General features: G+C 44.5%; 1 protein-coding gene across 9 annotated transcripts in view; it reads left to right on the forward strand.

Moving 5' to 3' along the window:
- UBR4 (ubiquitin protein ligase E3 component n-recognin 4) overlaps positions 1-27,296 on the forward strand; it is a 139,878-nt gene that overhangs the window by 76,956 nt on the left and 35,626 nt on the right. For all 9 annotated transcript variants that reach the window (XR_013406861.1, XM_077971818.1, XM_077971854.1 and 6 more), the window contains 21 exons: positions 6,178-6,274; positions 6,929-7,036; positions 7,509-7,625; positions 8,589-8,798; positions 10,447-10,596; positions 12,070-12,297; positions 13,120-13,198; positions 13,701-13,946; positions 14,785-14,953; positions 15,447-15,591; positions 16,183-16,268; positions 17,204-17,291; positions 17,700-17,893; positions 19,474-19,713; positions 20,151-20,289; positions 21,028-21,153; positions 21,271-21,399; positions 22,218-22,561; positions 25,093-25,183; positions 25,462-25,546; positions 25,701-25,828. Coding sequence is in view for 8 of the 9 variants with exons in the window: in XM_077971818.1 (XP_077827944.1) it covers positions 6,178-6,274; positions 6,929-7,036; positions 7,509-7,625; positions 8,589-8,798; positions 10,447-10,596; positions 12,070-12,297; positions 13,120-13,198; positions 13,701-13,946; positions 14,785-14,953; positions 15,447-15,591; positions 16,183-16,268; positions 17,204-17,291; positions 17,700-17,893; positions 19,474-19,713; positions 20,151-20,289; positions 21,028-21,153; positions 21,271-21,399; positions 22,218-22,561; positions 25,093-25,183; positions 25,462-25,546; positions 25,701-25,828 (3,199 nt within the window). In the remaining variant the exon portion in view is untranslated. The remainder of the gene's footprint in view (positions 1-6,177; positions 6,275-6,928; positions 7,037-7,508; positions 7,626-8,588; positions 8,799-10,446; positions 10,597-12,069; positions 12,298-13,119; positions 13,199-13,700; positions 13,947-14,784; positions 14,954-15,446; positions 15,592-16,182; positions 16,269-17,203; positions 17,292-17,699; positions 17,894-19,473; positions 19,714-20,150; positions 20,290-21,027; positions 21,154-21,270; positions 21,400-22,217; positions 22,562-25,092; positions 25,184-25,461; positions 25,547-25,700; positions 25,829-27,296) is intronic.

Here is a 27,296-nt window from a genome sequence, read left to right on the forward strand (position 1 = left end):
AAAGGAAAACAAATGTATAAACTGGATTATATTCTCAGCAGCTATTCATTTTCTCCTCCCCTCTTCTCAGTGTTAAGGTTTCAGTTAGGTAGTTTTTCTTTTAGGCTCCTAGGCTAGAGTGGGGCGGGAGGTGCAGGTGCAGGGAAGAGTGTGAAGGGAAGTCATTTATTACTGTTTACTTTTAAAGTGAGGGTGTAGCCTTCTGTGGTTCTTCTATGAGGTTCTCTTTGAAGACCTTCCCTACTGTCCACAGAGGAGGTCTAAAGAAAAAAAAATGAAAACCTTCCCCACTTAAGGAAGATCCTCTGCTTTTATTTCTATTCCAAATGCCCTGTGAGGTCCTGGCAACCAGAGGGTCAAGTTGCCTTCAGAACATCTTGGCCTTAACTTGTCAAATTTCAAAATTCCCTAAAATCTGTCTCTGAGTTCTGCTTACATCTTTGGCTTAATAACTTGTTAATTGCTAGTGAGCTCATTATTACTTTTATTTTGACTTTGTATCTGATCATCTTTCTTAGTTCACTTATTCTTGTTGTTTCTTGTTTTCTTTTCTTTTAAGACAGTCCTACTTGCCCAGGCTGGTGTGCACAATCATAGATAGCTCACTGCAACCTTGAATGCCTAGGCTCAAGGAATCCTCCTGCCTCAGCTGTCTGAGTAACTAGGCACATGCCAGCATGCCCAGCTGTTTGTATTTATTTATTTATTTTTGAGACGGAGTCTCACTCTGTTTCCCAGGCTGATATGCAGTGGCACAATCAAAGCACCTTGCAACCTCAAATGCCTAGGCTCAAGGAATCCTCCTGCCTGGGTAGCTAGGTGCATGCAACCATGCCCAGCTGTTTTTAATTTTTTTTTTTTTTTGAGACAGAGGTTGGAGTGTCTTGCCCAGGCTGGAGTGCGGTGGTACAATCTCGGCTCACTGCAACCTCCACTTTCCAGGTTCAAGCGATTCTCATGCCTCAGCCTCCTGAGTAGCTGGGATTACAGGCATGTGCCATCACACCTGGCACCCAGCTAATTTTTGTATTTTTAGTAGAGACAGAGTTTCATCATGTTGGCCAGGCTGGTCTCGAACTCCCGACCTCAGGTGATCCACCCACCTTGGCCTCCCAAAGTACTGGGATAACAGGTGTGAGCCACCGTACCCGGCCTAGTATTTATTTTATTTATTTATTTATTTATTTATTTATTTTTTTGTTGAAACAGCATCTCACTATTGCCCAAGCTGGTCTTGAACTCCTGGACTCAAGTGATCTTCCTTCCTCAGCCTCCCAGTGTTGGGATTACAGGTGTGAGCCACTGCACCCAGCTCACTTATTTATTCTAATGATAGATTTTAGTGGATTTTCTGCGTCCACAATCTTATCACCTGCAAATAACAGTTTAACGTTTTTCATTCCAATCTTCGTACCTTTTAATTTTCTTTTCTTGTCTTATTTCATTAGCTAGGACCTCTTGTACAATGTTGAAAGAAGTGGTGATGATGAACATTATCTCATTCCCAAACTCAGGGTGAAAAGGTTCAATACTTTCTCATTAAGTGTGATGTTAGCGCAAGGGTTTTTTATGGATATTTATCAGATTAAGGAAATTTTGTTCCTAGTTTGCTGGAAGATTTTTATATTAAATGGGTTTTTCAAGATTTCCAGTTTCTTGTGTTTCATGTATTGAATCACTTATATGGTTTTTCTTCTTTATTTAAGTTTATAGATTACATTAATTGATTTTTCTATTATTAAACCTATTTAGTCATGGTGTGTTATCCTTTATATCACGTGACCTGATTTGCTAATTTTTAGTTTAGGCTTATCATTTTTCTTTGAGATGTCTTTGTCAGGGATTGATATTCACCTTATTCTGGCGTCATAAAATAAGTCAGGGCATGATCCCCTTTTCTCTTGCTCTAGAAGAGTTTGTATAAGATTAGTGTTCTTTCTTTCATAAATTCTTAGAGAAATTTACCAGTGAAGTCATCTGAGTCTGGACTTTATGTAAGGGAAGATTTAAAATTAGGTTTATTCTTTAAATGCTAGAGAATTATTTTTATTTATTTTGGTTTCAATTTTGGTATATTGTATTTTAAAAGGAATTTGTTGATTTTATTAAAGTTGTCAGTTTTACTGGCATAAACCTGTTCATATTTTTTTTTTCCTCATCTTTTTAATGTCTTGACAATCTGTAGTGATTTGCCTTTTTTCATTTCTGACAATGGTGACTTATTCTTTGTCAGTCTTGCTAGGAGTTATCAACTTTATTTGAAAGAACTGGCTTTTGGTTCTGGTTTTTTTCTGTTGTATGTCTGCTTTCTATTTTATTCCTGCTTTTTATTATTTCCTTTCTTTTGCTATTTACCATTTTTTACTATTTTTTTGTTGTTGTTCTGTTGTTCCTGTTCTATCTCTGGCTCATGAGATACAAACCTAAATCATTTAATCATATGTATTTTAAACCTACTTTAAAAATACATATTCGGCTAGGTGCAGTGGCTCACGCCTGTAATCCCATCATTTTGGGAGGCTGAGGTGGGCTGATCACTTGAGGCCAGGAGTTCAAAACCAGCCTGGCCAACAAAGCAAAACCCTGTCTCTACTAAAGATATAAAAATTAGCCTTGCATGGTGGAGTGCACCTGTAATCTCGGCTACTTGGGAGGCTGAGATAGGAGAATTGCTTGAACGTGGGAGGCGGAGGTTGCTATGAGCCGAGATCATGCCACTGTACTCCAGCCTGGGTGACAGAGTGAGATGCCATCTCAAACAAACAAACAAAAAAACCAACCATATTTGAAACAACGTATTTTTTCTAAAATTCCATCTTAATCTTGCTTTGGCTGCAGCTCACATATGTTGATAATGTTGTGTTTTGATAATGTATTTTCAATGCTGTTTAATTCAAATTGTTTTCTATATTCTGTTGTAATTTAGTCTTTGGCTCATGGGATATTTAAAAGTATGTTACTAAATTTCTAAACATTTGGGAATTTTCTATTTATCTTTTTGTTATTGGTTTATAGTTTAATTTTACCATGGTTGGGAACATGCCGGGTGATTGTAGATTTTTTTTTTTGTTTGTTTTTTGAGACGTAGTTTCACTCTTGTTGCCCAGGCTGGAGTGCATTGGCATGATCTTGGCTCACTGCAACCTTTGCCTCCCAGGTTCAAGTGATTCTCCTGCCTCAGCCTCCCAAGTAGCTAGGATTACAGGCATGTGTGACCACGCCCGGCTAATTTTGTATTTTTAGTAGAGATGGGGTTTCTCCATGTTGGTCAGGTTGGTCTTGAACTTTTGACCTCAGATGATCTGCCCACCTCGGCCTCACAAAGTGCTGGGATTACAGGCATGAACCAGGTGGATTGTAGATTTTTTTTTTTTAAATCTCTTGAGACTCATCACTGCTTCTAAAATGGTGTTATATCTTCTTAGGATTTTCATTTGTTTTTAGGAAGAGGGTGAATTTAGGTAACCTAGCCATATTGACAATGGAATTCTCTATAGTGGTTTTAAGTTAACCTTTTTTCATGAATAAGTTAATTAAATAATTGGTTAATGAATTATTTAAAATTTTTTTGGTTTTATTTTCTCTCTTTGCTTAGTTGAAACATGAATTATTTTAAATAAAACAGAATTTTACTTTAAGTCACTAAAGAAAAGGAAACTGCAGTTTTTGGTGCTGTGTTTACTTTTTTTTTTTTTTTTTTTTTTTTTTTTTTTTTTTTTTTTTGAGACGGAGTCTCGCTCTGTCGCCCAGGCTGGAGTGCAGTGGCGCGATCTCGGCTCACTGCAAGCTCCGCCTCCTGGGTTTACACCATTCTCCTGCCTCAGCCTCCTGAGTAGCTGGGACTACAGGCACCCGCCACCGCGCCCGGCTAATTTTTTGTATTTTTAGTAGAGACGGGGTTTCACCATGGTCTCGATCTCCTGACCTTGTGATCCGCCCGCCTCGGCCTCCCAAAGTGCTGGGATTACAGGCATGAGCCACCGCGCCCGGCCTTTTTTTTTTTTTTAAAGTTTTAGGAGTACTGTGTAAGAGTTTGAAAATAGGTTGGGTCTGGTGGCTTATACTTGTAATCCCAGCACTTTGGGAGGCTGAAGTGGGACGATCGCTTGAGCCCAGGAGTTTGAGATCAGCCTGGGCAACACAGGGAGACCCTGTCTCTACAAAAAATAAAAAAATTAGCCGGGCATGATGGCATGCGCCAGTGGTACCAGCTACTCAGGATCCTGAGGTGGAAGGATCTCTTGAGTCCAGGAAGTCAAGACTGCACTGAGCTGTGATTGTGCCACTGCACTCCAGCCTGGGCAACAGGGTGTCCTAGGCTCAGAAAACAAAATGAATGAATGAATGATGTTTGAAAATATTCTGCTGTGATCTTGGTCCAAGTCTAGACTCTGCTCATTTTGTTGACTTTTTCTTCATGTGTGTATATTTGCGTGTATGGTCTCCAAATCTGAAGATATTAATCCATCTCAAAACAAATCTGTCTTATGTTTTATGTTGAAACTGTTGAACTGCTGCTATCATCTCACCTTTCCTCACTTGTACCTGGTCCATCTTTGAACAATTCTTAAATCATTTGTAGTCCCCACCTAGCTTGGCTAATTATTAACAGACACGTGCATGGTGTTCTGAAGAACAGTTAGCTCATTCCTTTGAGTTCTTTTTAGAATCATAATAATTTATAATTCACGTAAGACCCCATATTTTCTTTCATTCATTCTTTTTTTAGAGACAGGGTCTTGCTCTGTTGTTCAGACTGGAGTGCAGTGGCATGATCATGGCTCACTGTAACCTTGAACTCCTGGGATCAAGTGATCTTCCTGAGGCAGGACTATAGGCACATGGCACCACGTCTGGCTATTTTTTACTTTTTTGTAGAGATGAGGTCTTGCTATGTTTCCCTGGCTGGTCTTGAACTCCTGCCTCAGCCTCCAAGTGTTGGGATTATAGACATGAGCTACCACACCCAACTCTAGACCCTGTACTTTCATCCAGACTTGTATTATTTTGAAAAGATTCTGGGCTGGGTACAGTAGCTCACTTTAGCTCTGTTGCCCAGGCTGGAGTGCAGTGGTGTGGTCATAGCTCACTGCATCTTTGAATTCCTGGGCTCAACCAATCCTCCCTTCTTAGTCTCCTGAATTGCTGGGATTAGAGGCACACCATCATGCCCAGCTGTTTTCTTTAAAACAATTTTTTTGGTCCTTTTTTGTATTTAAAAAAATTTTCTTTTTAAGAAAAGAAAAAGAAAATATTCTGGATACCTGCTAGGATATGTAACACATGAAAATCACACATTAAAAAAAAAAAAAATAGGCGTGTGGTTTCTTACAAATAATCTCTAAGATAAAAATGAGACAAGGACCATTTACTAATTATGAAAGTGAATCCATTGATTTATTCAGCAACTATATTCTTAATCTGTATGAGATTGTGTATTAGGGGAGACTGGCAACCAAATTGTCAGCAGGACCTTAATTAATTTTCATCATCCTCTTGAATCAGCATATTAGCTAGAGATCCAGGGGCACATACTTAGTACAGAAGGTCAGCTGTATATCTGCAGATGAAGGCTAGGTAATGGCCAATTGATTATGTGGGAAAACTCATGGGTCCAGTAGGAGAGTGTGACGTTGAAACAGAATATTGTATTAGGAAGATGGTGGACAAGGTGTGAGACAGTAGAGCAGTGACTGGACTTTATAAGAATTTGGGAAACGTGAGAAAGAAAGGGCTGGGTCACTGCAGCTGGGTGATACAGAATTTGTATATAGAAGAATTCTAGAAAATAATGTCTGGGCACAGTAGGGCCGCATACTAGAAAAAAGCCATAAATCTTGCAGTTGGAGCTTTGACTTTGAAACTGAGAACTACCAGGGCCTGGAGGCTTGGGAAATACTTTGAACTTTCCTGTGGTAGGATTTCTTTCAGTGCCATCAGTTGTATTTTGGAATAGTTTTGCTTTCTTTTAACAGAGTGAGATCTCTCCTTCTGTGTTGCTGAGTGGCATACCAAGTAGGCAGTTCTTAACTTTTTTTTTTTAATGCTGGAGATTGTTCCTAAGCATTAGGCTTCTTGTTGACCTTGGTAGCAGGGTTGGAGTGGGAAGGGAACTATATTCAGCTGGTTTCTGTTGGAGTACAGCTCATGTTTTCTATCTTTTCCTCACCCTTTTAGGCTGCACATGGTCCGTCTAATGCTGTTGGAGAGATTACTGCAGACCCTGCCTCAGTTACGCAACGTTGGGGGTGTCCGGGCCATCCCGTACATGCAGGTATCTCTTAGCTCACCTGGGTCTCTGTCAGGTCATGATTGGACTACCCTTAAGCATGCCCGCATCTCTGTTGCAGAGGACCTGGAAGCCTTCGTTTGGTGTTAGGCCACAGAATAATGCAATTTAATTTTTGAGCTACAAATTATAGCTCTTCATTTTATAAATGAGAAGGCTAAGGGTCAGAGAATTTTTTCAGTGCGCAAGTTCTTCCAGATAGTTATTGACAGAGCCGGTGCAAAGCCCGCTCCTGAGATTCTGAGTCTCTAGTTTCTTCGTTGACATTAGTGGGCTAATAGCTGTTCTTCCACTCACTAGCTGTCTTCCTCAGATTCAAAACTGTTCTTTAATTCTTAGTTCAGTGTACCACCTTTTCTCAAGCTGCTTTGCTTGGATATAATATAGGTTAGTCCATTAATTTTACAAACTTTTTACAAAACATTTTTTGTAACGTCAAGTGTGGCATATATCAGAATTTGACTTTTCTGACTCTGAACACTGAAGCTTTGGATACTGGGAATTTAGAACGCTGTAATGGATTACAGTTATGATTGGTAGGGATGTCAGGAAGATGAGGGTTTCTTCTGAAACACCCCGTATTTCGAGTCGTTCTTCTTTAGGAAATTGGGTTTTGTGTTTTCTCTCTTTGACTTCTAGGTCATTCTAATGCTCACTACAGATCTGGATGGAGAAGATGAGAAAGATAAGGGGGCCCTAGATAACCTGCTCTCCCAGCTTATTGCTGAGTTGGGTATGGATAAAAAGGTAAAATCTGAGAGGCAATCTGTGTGAGAAACAGGATTGGCTGAGATACTTCCTCAGGTTCCCATTTGTTTCATAGAGCAACTTCACCTTATTTTAAGGGGTAACCATCCACTGAGGGCTCCAGTTCTGTTGAGTCAACAGAAGTGTATTCAGGGTCTGCTTTGGCCCGAGTATAGTTTTGGACTCTGAGCATAGTTGAGGGCAAAGATGAAGTTCTTACCCTCATGGACCTTTAGTGCTCAGTGAGGTGAAAACATCAAATTAGTTGTTCATATCTTAATATGACCTCCTAAGTGTATCGGGCTCTGGGTACCCCATGTATAGTCCATGGATATACTGGGGGTTGTTTTGTGTCTGATTCAATCTAAGGAACACTTTAGGGCTGATGGGCTTGATTTGAAGGGATCTTGTTCAGAGGATGCCTCAAGCATCAAGTAAGTAGAGGTTTCTGGGCTTATGCTTTGGCCTGCAGGATGTCTCCAAGAAGAATGAGCGCAGCGCCCTGAATGAAGTCCATCTGGTAGTAATGAGACTCCTGAGTGTCTTCATGTCCCGCACCAAATCTGGATCCAAGTCTTCCATATGTGAGGTATTTTTGCTTTGGGTTTATGGGTTTGGGGAAAGGTAAGAGGATTGTCTGGGTAGTGCTAGGGCCAGCGCAGGGGTGCTAGTCCTCTGTAAGAATAAAGCCATTGTTCCCTGAGGGGAGTAAGATTCTAAGCTGTCACCTTTTCAAGAGCAGAACCTCCACCTTTTTCGGAATCCCTTCCAACCCTAGTCTTTGCTAACAGTCCCTCCAATGGAGGGGTTAAAGGGTTTGGAAGTTCCATTATTGAAAAGCAGGGCTCTCTTCTGCAAGGCACAGAGTGGCTAAGAGGATTCCCCTAGTGTATGTTGCTATAAGGTATGGTAATAAAGCAGAGAGAAAGCGATGTGTGTGTGGTGAAAGGAGATTAGCACAAAGCAGAGAAGGTAGAAATTGAGGCTGAACTGCATCCAATCTTAATGAGCTTAGGAGCTGTGGGGTTTGCTGGGATTTGCAAGGCTCTTCTAATGGTCTTATTTACAGTAGCTTTTCTCCTACTTTTTTATGCATGTGATCACTCACCCCCATCTCCTTTGGAAGCTGGTTCTATGGAAGACTGTATAGGGGGTGGGGTGGGGTTGTTCAGAAGTGCCTAAAATGGAAAGTTTTCTCTCTCCTTCTTGAATTGGGCTTATTTTCTAGTTGCTCACGGTAAAAGAGGAAACCCATCCCCTCCAGGGCAAAAGGTTATCTAATCTTGCCTCCCTGGCCTCTGGCACGTGTGTGTGTAGCAAGGTTAGAGTTGAGAACAGGTGTGTTTCTTTGTCTTACCATGTGGTTGTTCAGAAAAGTTCCAAAAAACCTCACAAACTTCCTTGGGGAAGTTTCAGTGCAAGAGCCTGATTCACTCACTGCCATAGAAACCAGGACTATTGTGAGTGTGTTTCCCATCCCCAACACCCACCCGGATTTCACATTGTTTTTACAAGCCATTCTTACCATCTCTGTATTTTCTCTGTCTCCCAGTCGTCTTCCCTCATCTCCAGTGCCACAGCAGCAGCTCTGCTGAGCTCTGGGGCTGTGGACTACTGCCTGCATGTGCTCAAATCACTGCTGGAATATTGGAAGAGCCAACAGAATGATGAGGAGCCTGTGGCTACCAGCCAGTTGCTGAAACCACATACTACCTCCTCCCCACCTGACATGAGCCCATTCTTTCTCCGCCAGTATGTGAAGGTGAGATATTTCCCTCATCAAAGAAACACTCGTCCTTTGTTCAGAGCACTCCACTTCTCCCAACCTTCTATGGGATTCTGGTTCCTGCCTCTTTGTAAATTGGAGGATTTGAATGAAATCTCAGTTATCTCATTTCACATTAAGTTTAGAAAAAGATGAGAAGGTACAAGCTAACGTCATCAGTTGTGGGTCATGACGTGTATGTCAGATATTCCCTGTGCTGTCACCACAGAGAGGCCCTTTAACGTATTATTAAGAAGATGGGCCTCCTGATCAGATGAATCTGGGATAAGTCCCGTCTTGTGTTTTTACTTACCAGTCTTGAAGCATGGAGAAGTTCTGTCTGTCTAACCTCCCTAACCTTCAGCTTCTACTGCTGGAAAATGAGCATGCAGATGGTATCTACTTTATAGGGCTGTTGTGAGTGTTGAATGAGGTGCCGTTTGTAAAGGACTTAGCACAGTGCCTAGCATGTATCAATGCCCAGTCCGTATTAACTGCTATCACCACTCTCTTCCTCACTGCCCCCCTAGAATAGCTTTGAGTAGGGGAGGAATACAATAGGCATAGAGTGTGGATCTGACTGTGTCTTGCTGTTTTTTCATGACTCTTTGGTGGTTTTCCATAACTTATAGGCCAAAAAGTTCTGGAGGACCCAGCCACCTGCTTGACTCTCTAGCTTTGTCACCTGTTACACCTTACACGCAGCCCTGCCAGCCTGTGCATTTCCCAAGATGTGACGTGTTGCCTTTGTTCGTGCTGTCCCTTCTGGAATTCCTTCCTCTCCCTCTGCTCCCCTTTCTTCCCCTGCCTCGTGAATTCCTAACCCATCTTCAAGACTCAGCACAAGCTTTGGATCCTAGGGAAAACTTCCCTAACACACTCCCTGCCATCAAGTCTGCTCAAGAGAGCCTTGTCCTGGGTTCCCGGAGCACCCTGTGCACTCACTCACCTGTCTTCCCCTCTACACTCTCAGCAGAAACCGTATTTTATTACTGTTTACAACTCCAGTGCTTGATACAGAACCGATGAATAGCTGGGAGTTGAATATGTGAGGCACATTGTGCCCTCGAACTCTTACAGATTCTTTTTATGGGACCACACAACTTGCAGGATAGCTGTTGTTTCCACTTTCCTCACATCTCTCGTTTACCTCTGCCTTTTTGTGTTACATGAAGCCAGGAATCTTGGCCGAGTTTAGTGATCTTGACAGCCTTGGTTTATTTAACAATTTCTTGTTATCATGGGAAATTTTGGTTCTAGGGAATAGAATATATCTCATAGAAGTCAGAGATCCTTACTACCTTTTTGTTTTGTTTTGTTTTTCAATTTTTTTGGTCTTTCTAGCACTCATTTTTATGTAAGCAGAGTACAGTCAACCCAGTGTCAAAAGCCATAGAGTGAAATATTAGGACTTTTAGAAGTGAGGTCTGTCTCCACTGTAACCTTTGCATGTAATTAAATTGCCCCCAGAAGCCTGGGCCTTCTGAGTTTGTAGAATAAACTGTCAGTCAGTCTTGATTCCAGCTCTGAAAGGCGCCCTTTACCACCTCCAACATGTAATATGCCTAGTGAGCCAGCGGTTTTCCTAAGTGTGGTCATGGAAAATCGACAGTCACAGGTTCTCATGCAAGTTTTCTTCTCCCAGGGCCATGCTGCTGATGTGTTTGAGGCCTATACTCAGCTTCTAACAGAAATGGTGCTGAGGCTTCCGTACCAAATCAAAAAGATTGCTGACACCAATTCCCGCATCCCACCTCCTGTCTTTGACCATTCGTGGTTTTACTTTCTCTCTGAGGTAAGTGAAAGTCCCAAGCTGCTTGCTTGTTGGGCTGAGGACACATCTGCATTCGCCTCTGTGGGCCCCTTTCTTCCTCGTCCTCACTCGGTATTTCCCCTTGCAGAGTTCCTTTCTCCCTTGCAGGTCTTGGTCTTGCCCTTCTGGAACATACTGTGGGTAGAACTGTAGGAGATGTGTATCAAGCAAGCCATACTTTACCTTCTGATTCTGTGTGTTGAACTCCCCCACTTGTGCTCATAATGGGCAAGTTTAATAATTTAGGTTCTGTCAGGAAAACAAAGTATACTAGTTATCTTAACAGAGAGATTTCAATATGGGAAATTGGGTGAATGCTCTTGGACAACAAAAAAGGCAAAAAGGAAACATTGAGGTAACACAGGGATAGTAACTGCCAGAAGCAGTTATCAGGAAGCGGGTGCCCTGCGGGGATGTGATGCGGGTGATTCTGGGACCAGTGAGAGAAGCTGATGATTAGAACTCATTGTGGCGGCCAGGGTTCAGGGCTGTTGCTAGGACTGCAGGGAGATGGGAAGAAACAAGCCCCTTCTTCCTCCTGCTGCCAGCGTCCCTCTCTGTTGGCAGAACCTAAGAGGGAGCCAGCTGGCAAAGAAGTAGTGCACTTGGCATAATTCTGGCCTGGGCATCACTGGGCAGTGTTGGTGGGTGGGTTGGGAACTGAGAGACAATAGCTTAATAACCTTAGTAACCAGCACAGCGACCCTGAGATAGATTAACTCTGGGAAGAATAATCTGTTAGCAAACCTCAGATGAGGATTTCGAGTTACATAGTTGTACCAACCCAAACTTTTCTTTAGCTCTTTTACTTGAAAAAGAGATTTGGAATTTTTTTTTTTCTTGATAGTTTCCGTTTGGGTGGGCTGAAGTGGAGGCCAGCTTCCCTGTAGATTCCTAAGGGCACAAGGAAGATATACATGAATATTGATATTTTCCTCTGATTTCTTTCTCTCCCTTTCTTTCTCCTGGTCTCATTAAAGGATACTTAAGTTCAAGAGAGGCTGGTTTGGTCAAGAGGAAATAGCTTGGTTTGTGTTTCTCCCCAGCCCCCCGCTTTTTTTTTCCAGACTGAGTCTTGCTCTGTTGGCCCAGGTTGGAGTACAGTGGCACGATCTCAGCTCACTGCAACCTCTGCCCCTTGGGTTCAACAAATTCTCCTGCCTCAGCCTCCCTAGTAGCTGGGATTACAGGCAGTGCTACCATGGCCAGCTAATTTTTGTATTGTTAGTAGAGACGGAGTTTCACCATGTTGGCCAGGCTGGTCTCAAATTCCTGACCTCAAGTGATCAGCCCACCTTGGCCTCCCAAAGTGCTGGAGTTACAGGTGTGAGCCCCCGTGCCCGGCCTCTCCCCAGCTTTTAAGAACAGTTTATTAAAACCCGGGTTGTGAGAGCCACAGTTGATATACATACAGTCCCAGAGTCATTTACTCTTTATGGTGTTTTTCTCCTCAAGTACCTAATGATCCAGCAGACTCCATTTGTGCGCCGTCAAGTCCGCAAACTTCTGCTCTTCATTTGTGGATCCAAAGAGAAGTACCGCCAGCTCCGGGATTTGCACACCCTGGACTCTCATGTGCGTGGGATCAAGAAGCTGCTAGAAGAGCAGGGGATATTCCTCCGGGCAAGTGTGGTTACAGCCAGCTCAGGCTCCGCCTTGCAATATGACACACTCATCAGCCTGGTACGAGGGCTGGGACCTGGTAGGGCAGGGAGGGCGCATGTGATAAGGCTTAGCCAAGTAGGTAATAGGGCTGGAGGTAATAATGCAGGGCTTTTAACTGTGTTGACAATGGCATGGTTAGGGCTGAGATGAGGGTAAATCCGTAACCCCTGTCTGGGTGCTGTACCACGTGTAGTTGGCTTCAGGGTCTGGGATGTCCCCCTCAGCACTCTCGTCCCACCTGGCAGCAGTTCCTCCACTGTGAGGTGAGTGGCCTGGGCTTCTTACCAGTGCCATTTGCTTACATCCTAGCCAGAATTGACCTCTTTATGCACCTCTGGTTTTTACCCTTGAATACTAAAGAAATGATGAAGGTTCAAGTAGAAAAATGTATTACTCCCTAAAGAGAAACTATTTGGACTTAGAGAAGTAAACTGAGTATTTGGTACGTGAACAACCTAGAAAGAACGTCTTTAATCTAGCTAGCTCGTGTCCTTGCTATTGTGTTTATATCAAGAAAAGTAAACTGAATTGTAGTTTCTTAGGTCATAGTCTATCTTTTGCTGTTGCCTTTTTGAGTAGTCTGAAGGTTCCTGAAAACAGCACCTTGCGCGGGGATGGGGGTAGAACAAAGGCAGGTTCAGTAAGAGCCGGAGTGGTTGTAGCAGTGTGTGGGCCATGGTGCCAGGTTCACCAGACTTCCCAGCAAGCACCTGCCTTGCTCAGAAGATCATGTTCAGCTTGTAGTCCAGAGCCAGGGAGATGGCTCCAGGCAGCAGGTGTGGTGCTTGTCTGGGCAGCATGGTGGAGTTACTCCTTTCCCACGGTTGGTTCCTATTTCAGATGGAGCACCTGAAAGCCTGTGCAGAGATTGCCGCCCAGCGAACCATCAACTGGCAGAAATTCTGCATCAAAGACGACTGTAAGCAATGCTGCTCCTTTTGATTGCTGTTATTCATTCATTCAGGAACTATTAAGGCCTACTATATGCCAAGCCCTGAACTGGATGCTGGAGATATAGCTATGAACAAGATACACAGACTAGACAGAACTCTGCCTAGCAAAGAAGACAAGTAAAAATCTAAAAAAGTGGTAAGGGCTGGTAGTCAAAGTTTGGGGTGCTGTGGAAGCACAAAGCAGGAGTCTCTGACCTCCAGGTAGTGACAGTAAAGCCAAAGAGGAGTAGGTGGAGTCTAGAGAACCCCTTATTCAAAGGAGCAGGGGCCTCTGGTCAGTGTGTAGTTATAATACTTTTCAGAGATTTCCACAGAAAGTATAACTTCTTCACAATGTCCAGCAGAGAGGACATGGCAAAGAAAGCTGGTGAGAACAGGCAGTCTCAGCTGTAGGGGGACGTTGCTTTGGTTCTCGTGAGTCTGGTTGGGGTCATCTCAGAGCTGAGCCACTGTCTCCTCTGCTTGCAGCCGTCCTGTACTTCCTCCTCCAAGTCAGTTTCCTTGTGGACGAGGGCGTGTCTCCAGTGCTGCTGCAACTGCTCTCCTGTGCTCTGTGTGGCAGCAAAGTGCTCGCTGCACTGGCAGCCTCTGCGGGATCCTCCAGTGCTTCTTCCTCCTCAGCCCCTGTGGCTGCCAGTTCCGGACAAGCCACAACACAGTCCAAGTCTTCCACTAAGAAGAGCAAGAAAGAAGAAAAAGAAAAGGAGAAAGATGGTAAGGGTCACCCTCTTGTCATTGTGACCACAGTGGTGTGTGTAAATCTCTCTTGGAGCACCTGGTTTGTTCTGTTGCAAAAGGTCTTTTAATCCTGATTTACAGGGGACCTAAGGCCCAAATGTTCTCTAGTGTCTACTTTCGGTCTCATGTTCAATTATACTGACGTGACACCTTAAACAGCATGACTTCTCATACCAAGTGACAATAATAAGAAAAGTCAAAGTGTACTGAACATTTTTAGTAGGCCAAATTTCTTATTCTGTGAAATAATAACAGCTTCTCTGTGGAGCTCCCATCAGAGTTAAGTGAAATGTGACTGAGTACATTGGTAAATGCTCAGTAAATGTTAGCTCTCTTAGCTGATCCTCACTGTCAGCTGCACTGCTTTCCATGGTCCTTGGAGACCTGAGATTGGTGATCAGGGTTGAGACCAGTGGTAGTGGTTCACATTCTCCCAGTTAATGATCGCACATCTCTGTGCAGGCCTATTGGAAGCTCTCGAAAGGAAGTTCCTCCTCCAGTGTCACTGTATTTGTTCAGTGCCAGCTTACATAGCACTTTATCCTGTGGTTTTTCAGTGTCATGATTGTATGTCTTGTCTGGAAGGCAGTTGTGCTCACCACTGCATCCCCAGTGCTGCATGTATGTCTCATTTGGGGCTGACCTATTTGTCCCCCAGTGAACAACTCAAAATTGTTTTGCAGAATATCAGCATTCAGTAGAAACTTTTAGAAATGGACAGAGTTCCTTACTTCCCCATTTGGTAGCCCAGGCCTTAGGACCCTAGAGGACTTCTTCCTACTCTTCAGCCCTCAGTCCTGTCCTAATCTTACAGGTGAGAGCTCTGGCAGCCAGGAGGACCAGCTGTGCACAGCTCTGGTGAACCAGCTGAACAAATTTGCCGATAAGGAAACCCTGATCCAGTTCCTGCGTTGTTTCCTGTTGGAGTCCAATTCTTCCTCGGTGCGCTGGCAGGCCCACTGTCTGACGCTGCACATCTACAGGTAGGGCCAGGGCTGGGTTTGGCAGATCTGCAAGGGTCTGAGGCCAGGGTGCGTAACGCAGTTCTGTTTTGGTTTTCAGTTACGTACAGTCACAGAGTCAGTAGTTAGCCAGCCTGAATCCTCTTGTGCTTTAGAGATTTCTTCATCTTTGTCTGCTTTTTAGCCATTAAACTGATGTCATAGGCAGGAGAGGATCTGTTTTCTACTCAGAAGGCTATATTTCTGGGTTTGTAACATGACTGAGCTTGACTCTGTAGGCTAAAAAAGCTCAGTTTCTGCTCTGGGGTATGTTGGGTGATAGGTAGAGGCAGCAAATGACTATGCTGCATCTGGTAGGATTGATTGTCAAAAGAGAAACAAAACTGTTCAAACTTAACCCATAATTGTGGGGAAATAGATACATTTATAAAAACAATACCAGGGCCTCAGTGATAAACACAGATGCCTCAGGGTTTTCTGCTGCTTGGTAACATGAGCTGTCATATATCTACAGAAATTCCAGCAAATCTCAGCAGGAGCTCCTGCTAGATCTGATGTGGTCCATCTGGCCAGAACTCCCAGCCTATGGTCGTAAGGCTGCCCAGTTTGTGGACCTACTAGGATATTTCTCCCTGAAAACGCCACAAACGGAGAAGAAGGTAACAATTGCTTTATGGTCAGAGAGGCCAACTTGCCATATTTAGCCTTTTTTCTCTTGAGTTAAGAATATTATGAACAACCCAGATTCAGGGAGTCCATATACAAAATCTCTTTTAAATATATCCAATTTTGCATTTCTTGTTAAGCACTTGTAATATGTCTGTGATGTAGACAGTATACACTAGCAAATCTGACTTAACATAGGAAGTAGGTCAAGGTCAAGTGGGGAAAGAAGATAGAACTCATTACAGTTCCTTGGAAAAGCAAGTGCTCCTGGTTTTGCTGGTAGCTCTGATTACATACCAGAAAATGTTTCTGCAATTAGCTAACCTTTATGGCTTCTCCATAAGAATAAAAATGATCTTCCTCAGGTTGGAAAAGCGTACCACCTATCACTAAAGCTCGTGGAAACTTCTAAAGGAGATAGAATCCATTTAAATGATTGAAATTAGGCCCAGCTTTGTATGATTCTGACTGAGAAGTCTGGTACGTCTAGGGCAGTATTCAGCTAGAATGCAGAAGACAAAAGTCTTTTCCAATAAGACTTCCCCCTGGGCTTTAACTTGTTTCTTTACTGAATTCTCTTTCAGTTGAAGGAGTATTCGCAGAAGGCTGTGGAGATTCTGCGGACTCAAAACCATATTCTTACCAACCACCCCAACTCGAACATTTATAAGTGAGCTTTATTTTGCTTTCTACCTGTGGGAAGCTCAGTCAGCTTTCTGAGGAGTTATTTGAATGTTGATAGGCTCTTACATAGGAATTGGCAAGCCCCTGAGAGAAGAGTCAATCTGCCTAGTTGAGATTCCAGTCCCCTCCATGTAGCCCAGGGTCTTGCACATAGAAGGTACTCAAAATGTCATTTCTGTGTTCAGGGTTTGCTGAATAGTAACGTAGAAAGGTTTGTATAGCCTGAGCAACATAGTGAGACTTCATCTCTACAAAAAATTTTTAAAAAATTAGCCAGGCGTGGTGGCATGTACCTGTGGTCCCAGCTGCTAGGGAGGCTAAGGCAGGAGGATGGCTTGGGCCCAGAAGTTCAAGGGTGCAATGAACTGTGAGCCAAGCCACTGCACTCCAGCCTAGGTGACAGAGTGAGACCCTGTTTCAAAAAAAAAAAAGGTCTTTAGTTTCAAGGGTTTAAGTTAAATAGGATAAAACAAATCTAAAGAAAATGTCTTCCTTTTTTAAAAAAACTTTTATAAGAGGATATTGGTTAAATTGACAATGCATTATTTCTGTGGTTTAGTAGTGACTGTTCTTTAAAAAAAACAAAACTTTATTGAGATCATTTATGTGTTCACCTATTTTAAATGTACAGTTCAATGATTTTTAGTAAATTTAATTGTGACTCTTGAGTCAAATTTTACTACTTTTTAGAATTCCTCTGAAGGATAGATCAAAGATTAGAAAACATTAAGGTCAGTTAGTTGAAATTTCTTTCCTGTGACTTCGTAATCCTATTGGGATTTCTCCTGTGTCCTTGAGTTCTCATTAGAGTGGGGCTCACTTTGGGGGGCATTGAGCCATGGCTTTCTCATGATTTTTTTGTGAAGCTCAGTGCTTCCTAAGATGAAAATTTATTCATGCTAAGACTGGTTTCTTCCTTAGCACTTTGTCTGGCTTAGTGGAGTTTGATGGCTATTACCTGGAGAGTGATCCCTGCCTGGTGTGTAATAACCCGGAAGTACCGTTCTGTGTAAGTAACGTCTGTACATGGACAGTCCTGAGGCCTATAGGTCCAGTGGGATTCTTGTTTCCAGAGATGGATCATTATCACATAGATGTTCCTCTCCTAATGGTTGGTCACCAATAGTAGGAGTTTTTATCTGCCACATTTATTACCTTAAATGGAAACTTGGCTGGGTGCAGTGGCTCAAGCCTATAATCCCAGCACTTTGGGAGGCTAAGATGGGAGGATCCCCTGAGCCCAGGAGTTTGAGATCAGCCTGGGCAAGATGGTGAGACCGCATCTCTACAAAATATTTTTTAAAAAATTAAATAGAAACTTCATCTTGTGGATGAAGAGTGGGTTACATTGATGAATTTTTTAAAAGGCAGTATGAGTCTTGAACTAATACCATGTTTTGTGAACTCTTGTATTTAGTATATCAAGCTGTCTTCCATTAAAGTGGACACGCGGTACACCACCACCCAGCAGGTTGTGAAGCTCATTGGCAGTCACACCATCAGCAAAGTGACAGTGAAAATCGGGGATCTGAAACGGACCAAGATGGTGCGGACCATCAACCTGTATTATAATAACCGAACCGTGCAGGCCATCGTGGAGTTGAAAAACAAGTACGGGCTTTTTAGGCCTCGGGAGGGGCAGCAGGTCTGTAAGGCTCAAGCTCAGTTGCTGCCTTTGGTTCCTGGAGTGGAGTAAGGCAGCACATCCCTAGAGGCCTAATGCATCCTCTTGGCCACTCCATTCATGACTGAAGGGCAAAAGTGAAACAACAGTTCTAAGGATGTTGACAAAGATTATTTCTAAATTAGTCCAGTGGAGCCATAGGGGTCTGTGGAAGCTCCTCAACAGCCTTCCTAGGGAGGGGAAGCTGAGTGAGGGGACCTCCAGGCTTCTCATGCCCATTTTAACTATTCTTATGTAAAGTTCTAGTCTTAGATAAAACCTTCTGTATTGGGAAGTAATTGTCATTTCTTGGATGAAGACAGCTATGCTCTTGCTCATAGGGCAGGAAGTTATTTCTCAAGAAGCTTCTTTAGTACACACACTCTTCAATTTCTGCATAGTGCCTTTCCTCTATATCTGCTGATACTGGATCTTCCTAGCCCATGTAGCACAGTGACTGAATGTCGTATATAGGCCAAGAGAGGCACTCACATGGGTTATAGTGTTGACTTTCACAGAGACAGGTCGCGTTTTGTTGAACTCTCAGGCATTGCTACTGGATGGAGAACATAGGTCGATGCTATTTGAATGGCAAGACTTACAGAGCTGTTCTGCACACAGGATGGAAGTATTGCTGTTACTCCAAGAGGCAGAATAAGGCTTGTGTACCACAGCAGCATGTGGCCATGAAGGCTGCCTAGGGAGGTTTCTCTTCTCGCCTTGAAAAGCCTAGTTTCACCTTGGTGACCTGAAAGTAGATGCTGCGCATTAGGATGACCCATTCCTCTCCAGAGGAGGTGGGTTTGATTTTTCATTGTGTGGAGTCAGCAGAGCTGCTGGTAGACTATTTGAGTTCAGATCCCAGCTCTGCTACGTAGCTCTGTGACCTTGGAGAAGCTGCTTAACCTCAGTTTCTATAAGTATAAAATGGAGGTAGAGCCCCACTTCCAGGGTTTTATTTTAAGGATTAAATGAGTTAGTATGTGTCAGGTGCTGAGAACAGAGCCTAGTACATAGTAAGTACTCAGTAAATATTAGCTCTCATTATGTGAATATAATCACCCCAAAATTATTACATACCTTCCTTTTTATGACTTGACTTAGCACTTGGTTCAGACCCTGATTTTCGTCCTCTGCCTCTCTAAAACAGCCTAGCTTTATCTTTCCATGGTTGCTGTCAGGATGGGAACTTGGCGGCATGCATCATCATTGCACCTCTTACAGGCTTCAGTGTGGCATGCTTTTGGAGTCATAGTTTCCCTTGTTATATGCTTCTGTTGTTTTCCTGGAATTTCAAAAGGTATCATATATAACAGCTTAAAGCACTCATATGTTCTTTTCTTTTTTTTATAGAGAAGAGGTAATGGAAAACTTTTTTTAAACTGGCTTCCTATTGTATGCGAGATTTCTTAGAGTAACCACTTAATTGCCTTAGACAAATACATGGGCCAGTCTTCCTCTTTGTCTCATCAGACTGTTATCACTGAAGGTGAGATGAGAAAATCTCAAGGCTGTCTGTCTTTCCTAGGCCAGCTCGCTGGCACAAAGCCAAGAAGGTTCAGCTGACCCCTGGGCAGACAGAGGTGAAGATTGACCTGCCGTTGCCCATTGTGGCCTCCAATCTGATGATTGAGTTTGCAGACTTCTATGAAAACTACCAGGCCTCCACAGAGACCCTGCAGTGCCCACGCTGTAGTGCCTCAGTCCCTGCCAACCCAGGAGTCTGTGGCAACTGTGGAGAGAATGTGTACCAGTGTCACAAATGCAGGTAAGTCAGTGGTCGTCCCCTAGGCCAGGGCCGTGTGCCGTGCACATTCCTTGTTGTTTTTCTATAACAGTGTCAGTGTGAGCGATTGCAGTGTCTGATTCCCTCAGAACATTTAGAGAATTATGGGTTTATAGAGTGGGTTCAAGGGTAGAAAGGGAAGAGGAAGAAGAGAGAGTGTGTATATGTGCGTGTGTGCACGAGTGCGCCTGTCCTGAGGCAGGGGTGGAGGGTTAAGGTGGAGCGAGGTCCAGAAGTTTAGCTCTGGGTCTTGCTTTCTTGTTACCTGGCTGCTTAAGTCATTCATTTGTTATTGTCCCTTCAGTAGCCCCTGCAGTGGTTACCAGAGTATGTAAACGTGGCACAATACATCTCCTCAGAGTGACCTCTACCCCACCCAACCTTGTCACCTCACTGACCCAAACGCTTTGGTTACTCAGATCCATCAACTATGATGAAAAGGATCCCTTCCTCTGCAATGCCTGTGGCTTCTGTAAATATGCCCGCTTCGACTTCATGCTCTATGCCAAACCTTGCTGTGCCGTGGATCCCATTGAGAATGAAGAAGACCGGAAGAAGGTGAGGCCAGATTTGGCCTAGACTCAGGGCTGTGGCCTTGATCTGTACTTTGGGCAGAGCTGGTACAGTGCAGTGCACTTTACTTTCTAGCTCAAGCCTTCTTCAACTCAACACCAGTTTCAGGACCCAGCTTTTGGGTGGGAGCAAAGAATGGTGTCAGGTGTATTATATTGGAAGACATGGTTTGCATAGGATTTTAGAAAAGTGTTGATTGGTAATGAAACTAGAGTATCTCCAGGTACAAATAACTTTGGATTTGGGTGCTTTGCCCTGCATTTGTTCCACAGACTGCTTCATATTGAGGCTGTTGGTCCTCCCTCGGTATTAACTTGTCCAGTGCTAGTTCCCAGCCTACATGATATGAGTGGGGGTGAAGTTCTAGATATTAAAGAGCAGTGGAAAGGGGGCACCTATAGGGATAACAGAAGAACATTTCGCTTTGGAGTCAGAAGGACAGAAATTCTAATTCCAGCCATACTTTTAATACTTGTATAACCTAGTATAAGTTACTTCTCTCAGCATTGTATTATTATGTATCACAGATGTGCATTGTATTTTTATTAGAAATAATATACCCACTTCACTGGAAGGATTATTGTGAAGAACAGAGATAATGTATGTGAAACACAGTGCCTGACCCATAGGAAATGTTCTGGTAAATGGTTAGCAATGAGGATTACTCAGGGAAAGTCATCAGCTAAAAAGCCTTCACTCAGGTCCCTGTCTTTTCTTGTCTAGGCTGTGTCCAACATCAATACGCTTTTGGACAAAGCTGATCGAGTGTATCATCAGCTGATGGGACATCGGCCACAGCTGGAAAACCTGCTCTGCAAAGTGAATGAGGCAGCTCCAGAAAAGCCACAGGTAATCCCATGCTGCAAAGGGCATTTGGAGAAGGCCTTGGGTCATGATCAGAAGACTGCCTCCTAGGTGAGATCACCTTAGGTGAGAAGCCTCACAGCTTACCTCTTGGGGTTGCAGGATGACTCAGGAACAGCAGGGGGCATCAGCTCCACTTCCGCCAGTGTGAATCGGTACATCCTGCAGTTGGCTCAGGAGTATTGTGGAGACTGCAAGAACTCTTTTGATGAACTCTCCAAAATCATCCAGGTAGAGAGCGGGGAGCAGCTTTTGGGTGTATTTTGTCCAAGTGTTGTTTGGCGTTGTTTTCAAAGCAGTCTTGGTGTTGTCCCTGCCCAATCCAGCTGAAAAGGCAGGCAGGCAGCTGCACCAAACAGCATCTCCCCCACCATGATTTATGGCGCTGGTCAGAGTGCTGAATTCGTGCTAGATAACTGAGCATACTGGTGATGGGAAGGTAGCATAGATACTTTTGGTTTTTTTTGTTTGTTTTTTTTTTTAGCCATTAACAACCTGTCTCTTAGTAGAGGGGTTACTGGTCTTAAAAAATTTGGCGCCAAGATTCTGTTCCCTCTTTTTCTGATATGCCATGTTTGCAGGCTGTAGGGGCACACCAACTGCAATCAACCAGGGTGGGCCATGTGTCAGTTGCAGTGTCACAGACCTAATCTCCATGAGATGGGAGGCTAGCCATAGACAGAGGTACCTCAGATAAGGAGAGCATCCAGTTTACCTTCCCCCTCAACCCCAGATTGCTGGAGTGCCATCTTTGCTACACGTGTATTAGCTTCTGACCTTTGTCTTTGTTACATGGGAGTTGAGAGCATGAGCCTACCATCTGAGTCTGAGTTCGGACCCTGCCACTTATCTTGGTCAAGCGAGTTCCTCCATGCTTCAGTTTCCTTCTCTGTAAAATAGAGATAAAGCATCTAACTGGTTGGGTTATTGAGATGATTAAATTATATAATGCATGTAAAGTTTTTTCTAAAGCAAAACTAACTTTCCATTTAACATCCTCTTCTTATTTTAACTGCTAATTCCCATTACTGTTGCCTTTTTGTTCTTAGAAAGTCTTTGCTTCACGTAAAGAGTTGTTGGAATACGACCTACAGCAGAGGGAAGCAGCCACTAAATCATCCCGGACCTCTGTGCAGCCCACATTCACTGCCAGCCAGTACCGTGCCTTATCCGTCCTGGGCTGTGGCCACACATCCTCCACCAAGTGCTACGGCTGCGCCTCGGCTGTCACAGAACATTGTATCACACTACTTCGGGCCCTGGCCACCAACCCAGCCTTGAGGCACATCCTTGTCTCCCAGGGCCTTATCCGGGAGCTCTTTGATTATAATCTTCGCCGAGGGGCTGCGGCCATGCGGGAGGAGGTCCGCCAGCTCATGTGCCTCCTAACTCGGTTAGCACCTACACCATGGTTATGGGCCTAGTAATTCCTACTGACACTCGGGATGGTGGCAGCAGCCATGCCAGGAGCGTTACAGGGTGCACAGAATAGTGCTTCTGACCACCCAGCAGGTTAGATAGCTTATAACAGGAAAGATGGAAAGAGACACAGGGTGTAGGTAAGTGAAGTGCTTTTTTGGTTCCAGTACAGTGTTCTGAGGAAACCATCCCTGAGTCCTTGTGAGGGAAGGGAAGGGAGACACTTGAACTCAAGAAAGACTCACATGAAAGAAGATAGTGGAGCAGAGCAGTGGGGCCTGGGGATTAAGAGCTTGGACTCTGGACTGGAAAGACTCAATTTCAGTATCTGATAACTTGTACTATATGCCTTGGACAGTTTCCTTAATTTCTCTGAGCCTGTGTTTTCCTCATCTGAAAAATACTGACAGTAGGCTGGGCGCAGTGGCTCTTGCCTATAATCCCAGCACTTTGGCAGGCGGAGGCTGGTGGATCACTTGAGATCAGGAGTTCAAGACCAACCTGACCAACATGGTAAAACCCTGTCTCCATTAAAAATACAAAAATAGGGCCAGGTGCTGTGGCTCACGCCTATAATCCCAGCACTTTGGGAGGCCGAGGCAGGCGGATCAGCTGAGGTCAGGAGTTTAAGACCAGCCTGACCAACATGGAGAAACCCCGTCTCTACTAAAAAATACAAAATTAGCTGGGTGTGGTGGTGCATGCTTATAATCCCAGCTACTCAGGAGGCTAAGACAGGAGGATCGCTTGAACCTGGGAGGCGGAGGTTGCGGTGAGCCAAGATCGCGCCATTGCACTCCAGCCTGGGCAACAAGCGAAACTCCATCTCAAAAAGAAAGAAAGAAAGAAAGAAAAATACAAAAATAGGGCCAAATGTGATGGCTCACGCCTGTAATCCCAGCACTTTGGGAGGCCAAGGCAGGCAGGTCAGGAGTTTGAGACCAGCCTGGCCAGCATGGTAAAACCCTGTCTCTACTAAATATACAAAAAATTAGCTGGGTGTGGTGGCACACGCCTGTAATCCCAGCTACTCAGGAGGCTAAGGCAGGAGAATCGCTTGAATCCAGGAGGCGGAGGTTGCGGTGAGCCAAGATTGTGCCATTGCACTCCAGCCTAGGCAACAGGGTGAGACTCTGTCTCAAAAAAAAAAAAAAAATTTCTTGGGCGTGGTGGCTCACGTCTGTACCCCCAGCTACTTGGGAGGCTGAGGCAGGAGACTTGCTAGAACCCAGGAGGCGGAGGTTGCGGTGAGCCGACATCACACCACTGCACTCCAGCCTGGGTGACAGTGAGACTCTGTCTCAAAAACAAAAACCTGACAATAATAAACACCTTAAAAGCATGTGGTTGAGGATAGATGAAGTAGTTCAGTAAATAACTCATGCATGTCCAGTGCTTAGTATGTCCCAGATCCTACAGCCAGAGCTATGTGGATTACTTTGTGTGGCATAAATTCGGGAACATGATAGGTGCTTGATAAATGGTATTTGCTATATTATTTATTCCCTAACTTAACAATTATTTATTGAGCAGCTGCTGAATGCCAGGCACTGTTCTAGACTCTGGGGATACAGTGGTAAATGGAATAAAGTTCCATCCTTGTGTGGCTTATATTCTAGGTGGGGAGAACTGCAATAAACAAATAATTACACAATATAATGTCAGGAAATAAGATTGTGAAGAAAAATAAAGCAGGGATGGTGACCCCGAATACAGGAAGGCATGCTATTTTGGATAAGGTAGTCAAGGAGGACTTTCCCGAGGGTGTGATACTTGAGCAAAGACCTGTGTGAAGGAAGGCGGGCAGCCAGCCATGGCAAAGTCTCAGCAGTAGGCTGCATGCCTAGGAAGTAGCAAGTGGGGAGCTGAGAGCAGGCGCGTGCCAGGAATGCTAGGGCGTCACAAGGAACCCGTGTAGCTGGAGACAGGGATGCAGTAGGGAAGACTCGGGAGGAGGCTCAGGTCGGAGGGTGTGAGGGCCAGATCCCGTAGGGTCTTGTGGGCCTGTGTAAGGACTTTGGGGCTTATTCAGTATGTTGGGAAGCAAGAGTGAGGTGATAGGTTTGTTTTTTGTTATTAATAATGAGAACATTGCTACAAAGAGACATAAACTAGGATGTGAGGGCCTCCTGGAAAATGACACGCAGGCAGATAGAGAGGTCGGGGAAAGAGCTGTGACCAAGACTAAGAGTTGACATCTAGGTTTTGGAGATGTGTCACACCAGACAACAGGGCTCTGTCGCCTGGGACATGGGTCCCATAAGGTGGTGCTGCTCTTCCCTCAGTTAGCATCTATTCATAGGTAAGGCAGCTGTGATGGGCCCGTTATTACCAACCACGGTTTTGTGAAGCTAAAGCTGTAGTCTCGCCCCTGGGAAGGAAGTAGAAAATTTGGGGCCAGGTAGCCTTAGACATTGATTTCATTTTCTCTGGGCCCCTTCAGGTGGAAAGGAGTGTCACAGCTGATTGTGAATTACAGGACTCCATTTCTCTTTGCTTCCACAGAGACAACCCAGAAGCCACTCAGCAGATGAATGACCTGATTATTGGCAAGGTCTCCACAGCCCTGAAGGGCCACTGGGCCAACCCCGATCTGGTGAGCCGGCCTATCAGGCCCAGCTGTCCTCGCGGACTCCCCCTCACACGCCTTGTGTTCCTCAGTGTCCCCCTCCCAGGTCCTGCGGTGACTGAGGAGGGAAGGAGAAGAACATTATCCCAGAATGGTTTTCCCAGGGAAGAGCCTGGAGCACAAGGGTCTCCGTCTGTCCTTTGTCTCTTTTGGAGCCACCTAGGACCAGAAATTGTATTAATGGTTAAGAGTCGCTGGACCGTAGCTGACCCTCTTGACTCATGTCTCTTCCCATTGCCTTCTAGGCAAGTAGCCTGCAGTATGAAATGCTGCTGCTGACCGATTCTATCTCCAAGGAGGACAGCTGCTGGGAGCTCCGGTTACGCTGTGGTGAGTTAGGGGCTTTTCAGAGAAAGGAAAGGAGGCTCCAAGGTGCAGTCCTGGCTGGAATGGGAGGGGAGGAGGGAAACATGCTTGGGCGGCCTCTGCAGAGCAGGTGTGTAGTGTTCCTGATTGTGACTCTGCCTTTCCTGACCATCCCTAGCTCTCAGCCTTTTCCTCATGGCTGTGAACATTAAGACTCCCGTGGTGGTTGAGAACATTACCCTCATGTGCCTGAGGATCTTGCAGAAGCTGATAAAACCACCTGCTCCCACTAGCAAGAAGAACAAGGTACTGGGCCAAGCAGGGGTCTAACAAGGAAGGGCAGGGCGGTCGCCCTCCTCATTCCCTCCAGTGTGCCCTGCCTCCTCATGGTCTCTGCTTTGCCTTGAGCCCACCTCACCTGAGTGGCTCCCGTGCAGCCTTTGCCTGGGTTCAGCAGACATGGGTTGGGATTTTTGAGAAGGATGGTTGAAGTAAAATAAACATGCAACTGCAAAGCAGAGAGCAAAGTGGCTAGCTGTGAAGGTTGAGCTCTTTCCAGTCATGTTAGATAACTTGCAGCCCCCAGAAAGCATTGTGTCCTTCCTACCCCTGCCTTTGCACATGCAGTGCTGTGCAGTGATAGAAATCCCAGGCTCTGAAGCAGACTTTCTGAGTTCAAATCCCAGCGCTTCCATTTATTAGCATTGTGACCTTGGGCAAGTCGTTCCTTAGTTTCCCCATCTATAAAATGGGAATATAGTCTCCATCTTGAAGTGTTGTGAAAAATAAATGACATAATGCAGACTAAGTGATCAAAACAGTGTCTGCCTAAGTTAATCCTTAACAAACATTAGCTGTGGCTGTCTCCTGCTTTGTTTGCCTAGAATGTTTTCCTTCACTTTGTTAGCTGCTCCTTAGAGGGTCAGTTCTCTACTAGGCTAGCTGTAAGCTCCTTGAATCCAGGGACTGGACCATCTTAGTAATACTGTTTATATCTAGTATATAGGATGGTATAACATCTGTAATAGCTGCTTAGTAAATTATTGTTAAGTGAATAAATGAAACCAAGTTTTTATCCTAAAATAACTGTAGCTGAGCCAGAGATTGACTTGCTTGTATCAACTTTTGAATTGGCAGGCCATAGTTCTTTCTTTGGGCCATGCCTAAGGCTCTGCCACCAACTTGCCCTGGATTGGGCCTTGGGTCCTTCTGACTCCTTTCTGTCTGATGGGCCATCCCTTATGGGCAACAGAGTCCTCATGGCGGGAAGATTGCTTTCTGAGTGCTAAGCACTAGGATTATGCTGTGGGGAGGGTGGACATTGAAGCTGCCTTCAGAAAAGGCAGCACTGGACACTCTACTTCCTTCCCTTTGATGGAGGGATTATTTTCCCCCAGATTCCCAAGTAAAATCGGCCCTTGGTTGAGAAGAGGGCACCCATCCCTACATGACCGTCATTGTTTCCACAGTGTGAGGCAAAGGGAGATTTTTCACGGAATTACTTGCACTGTAAGGACTGAGGCCTGGTGTGGATGTTCACATGTTGCTCCGTGTAACTTAGTGAGAGCAGCAGTTCCTAAAATCTGGCTCACAGACTCCGGGGTGTTCTTAAGACTTTCAGAGATCTGTGAGGACAAAGTTATCTTCATGATTGTCCTAAGACACTATTGCCCCTGTCATTCTTGTGATGTTTGTGCTAACTGTACAAAATCTTTGCTGCTGGGGAGATGGCCGGTGCCTTAGGTTGACAAGGCGGTGGCCCCGTGCAGTTCTT

Source organism: Macaca mulatta, chromosome 1 (assembly GCF_049350105.2).
Source record: "Macaca mulatta isolate MMU2019108-1 chromosome 1, T2T-MMU8v2.0, whole genome shotgun sequence".
Classification (NCBI taxonomy): Eukaryota; Metazoa; Chordata; class Mammalia; order Primates; family Cercopithecidae; genus Macaca; species Macaca mulatta.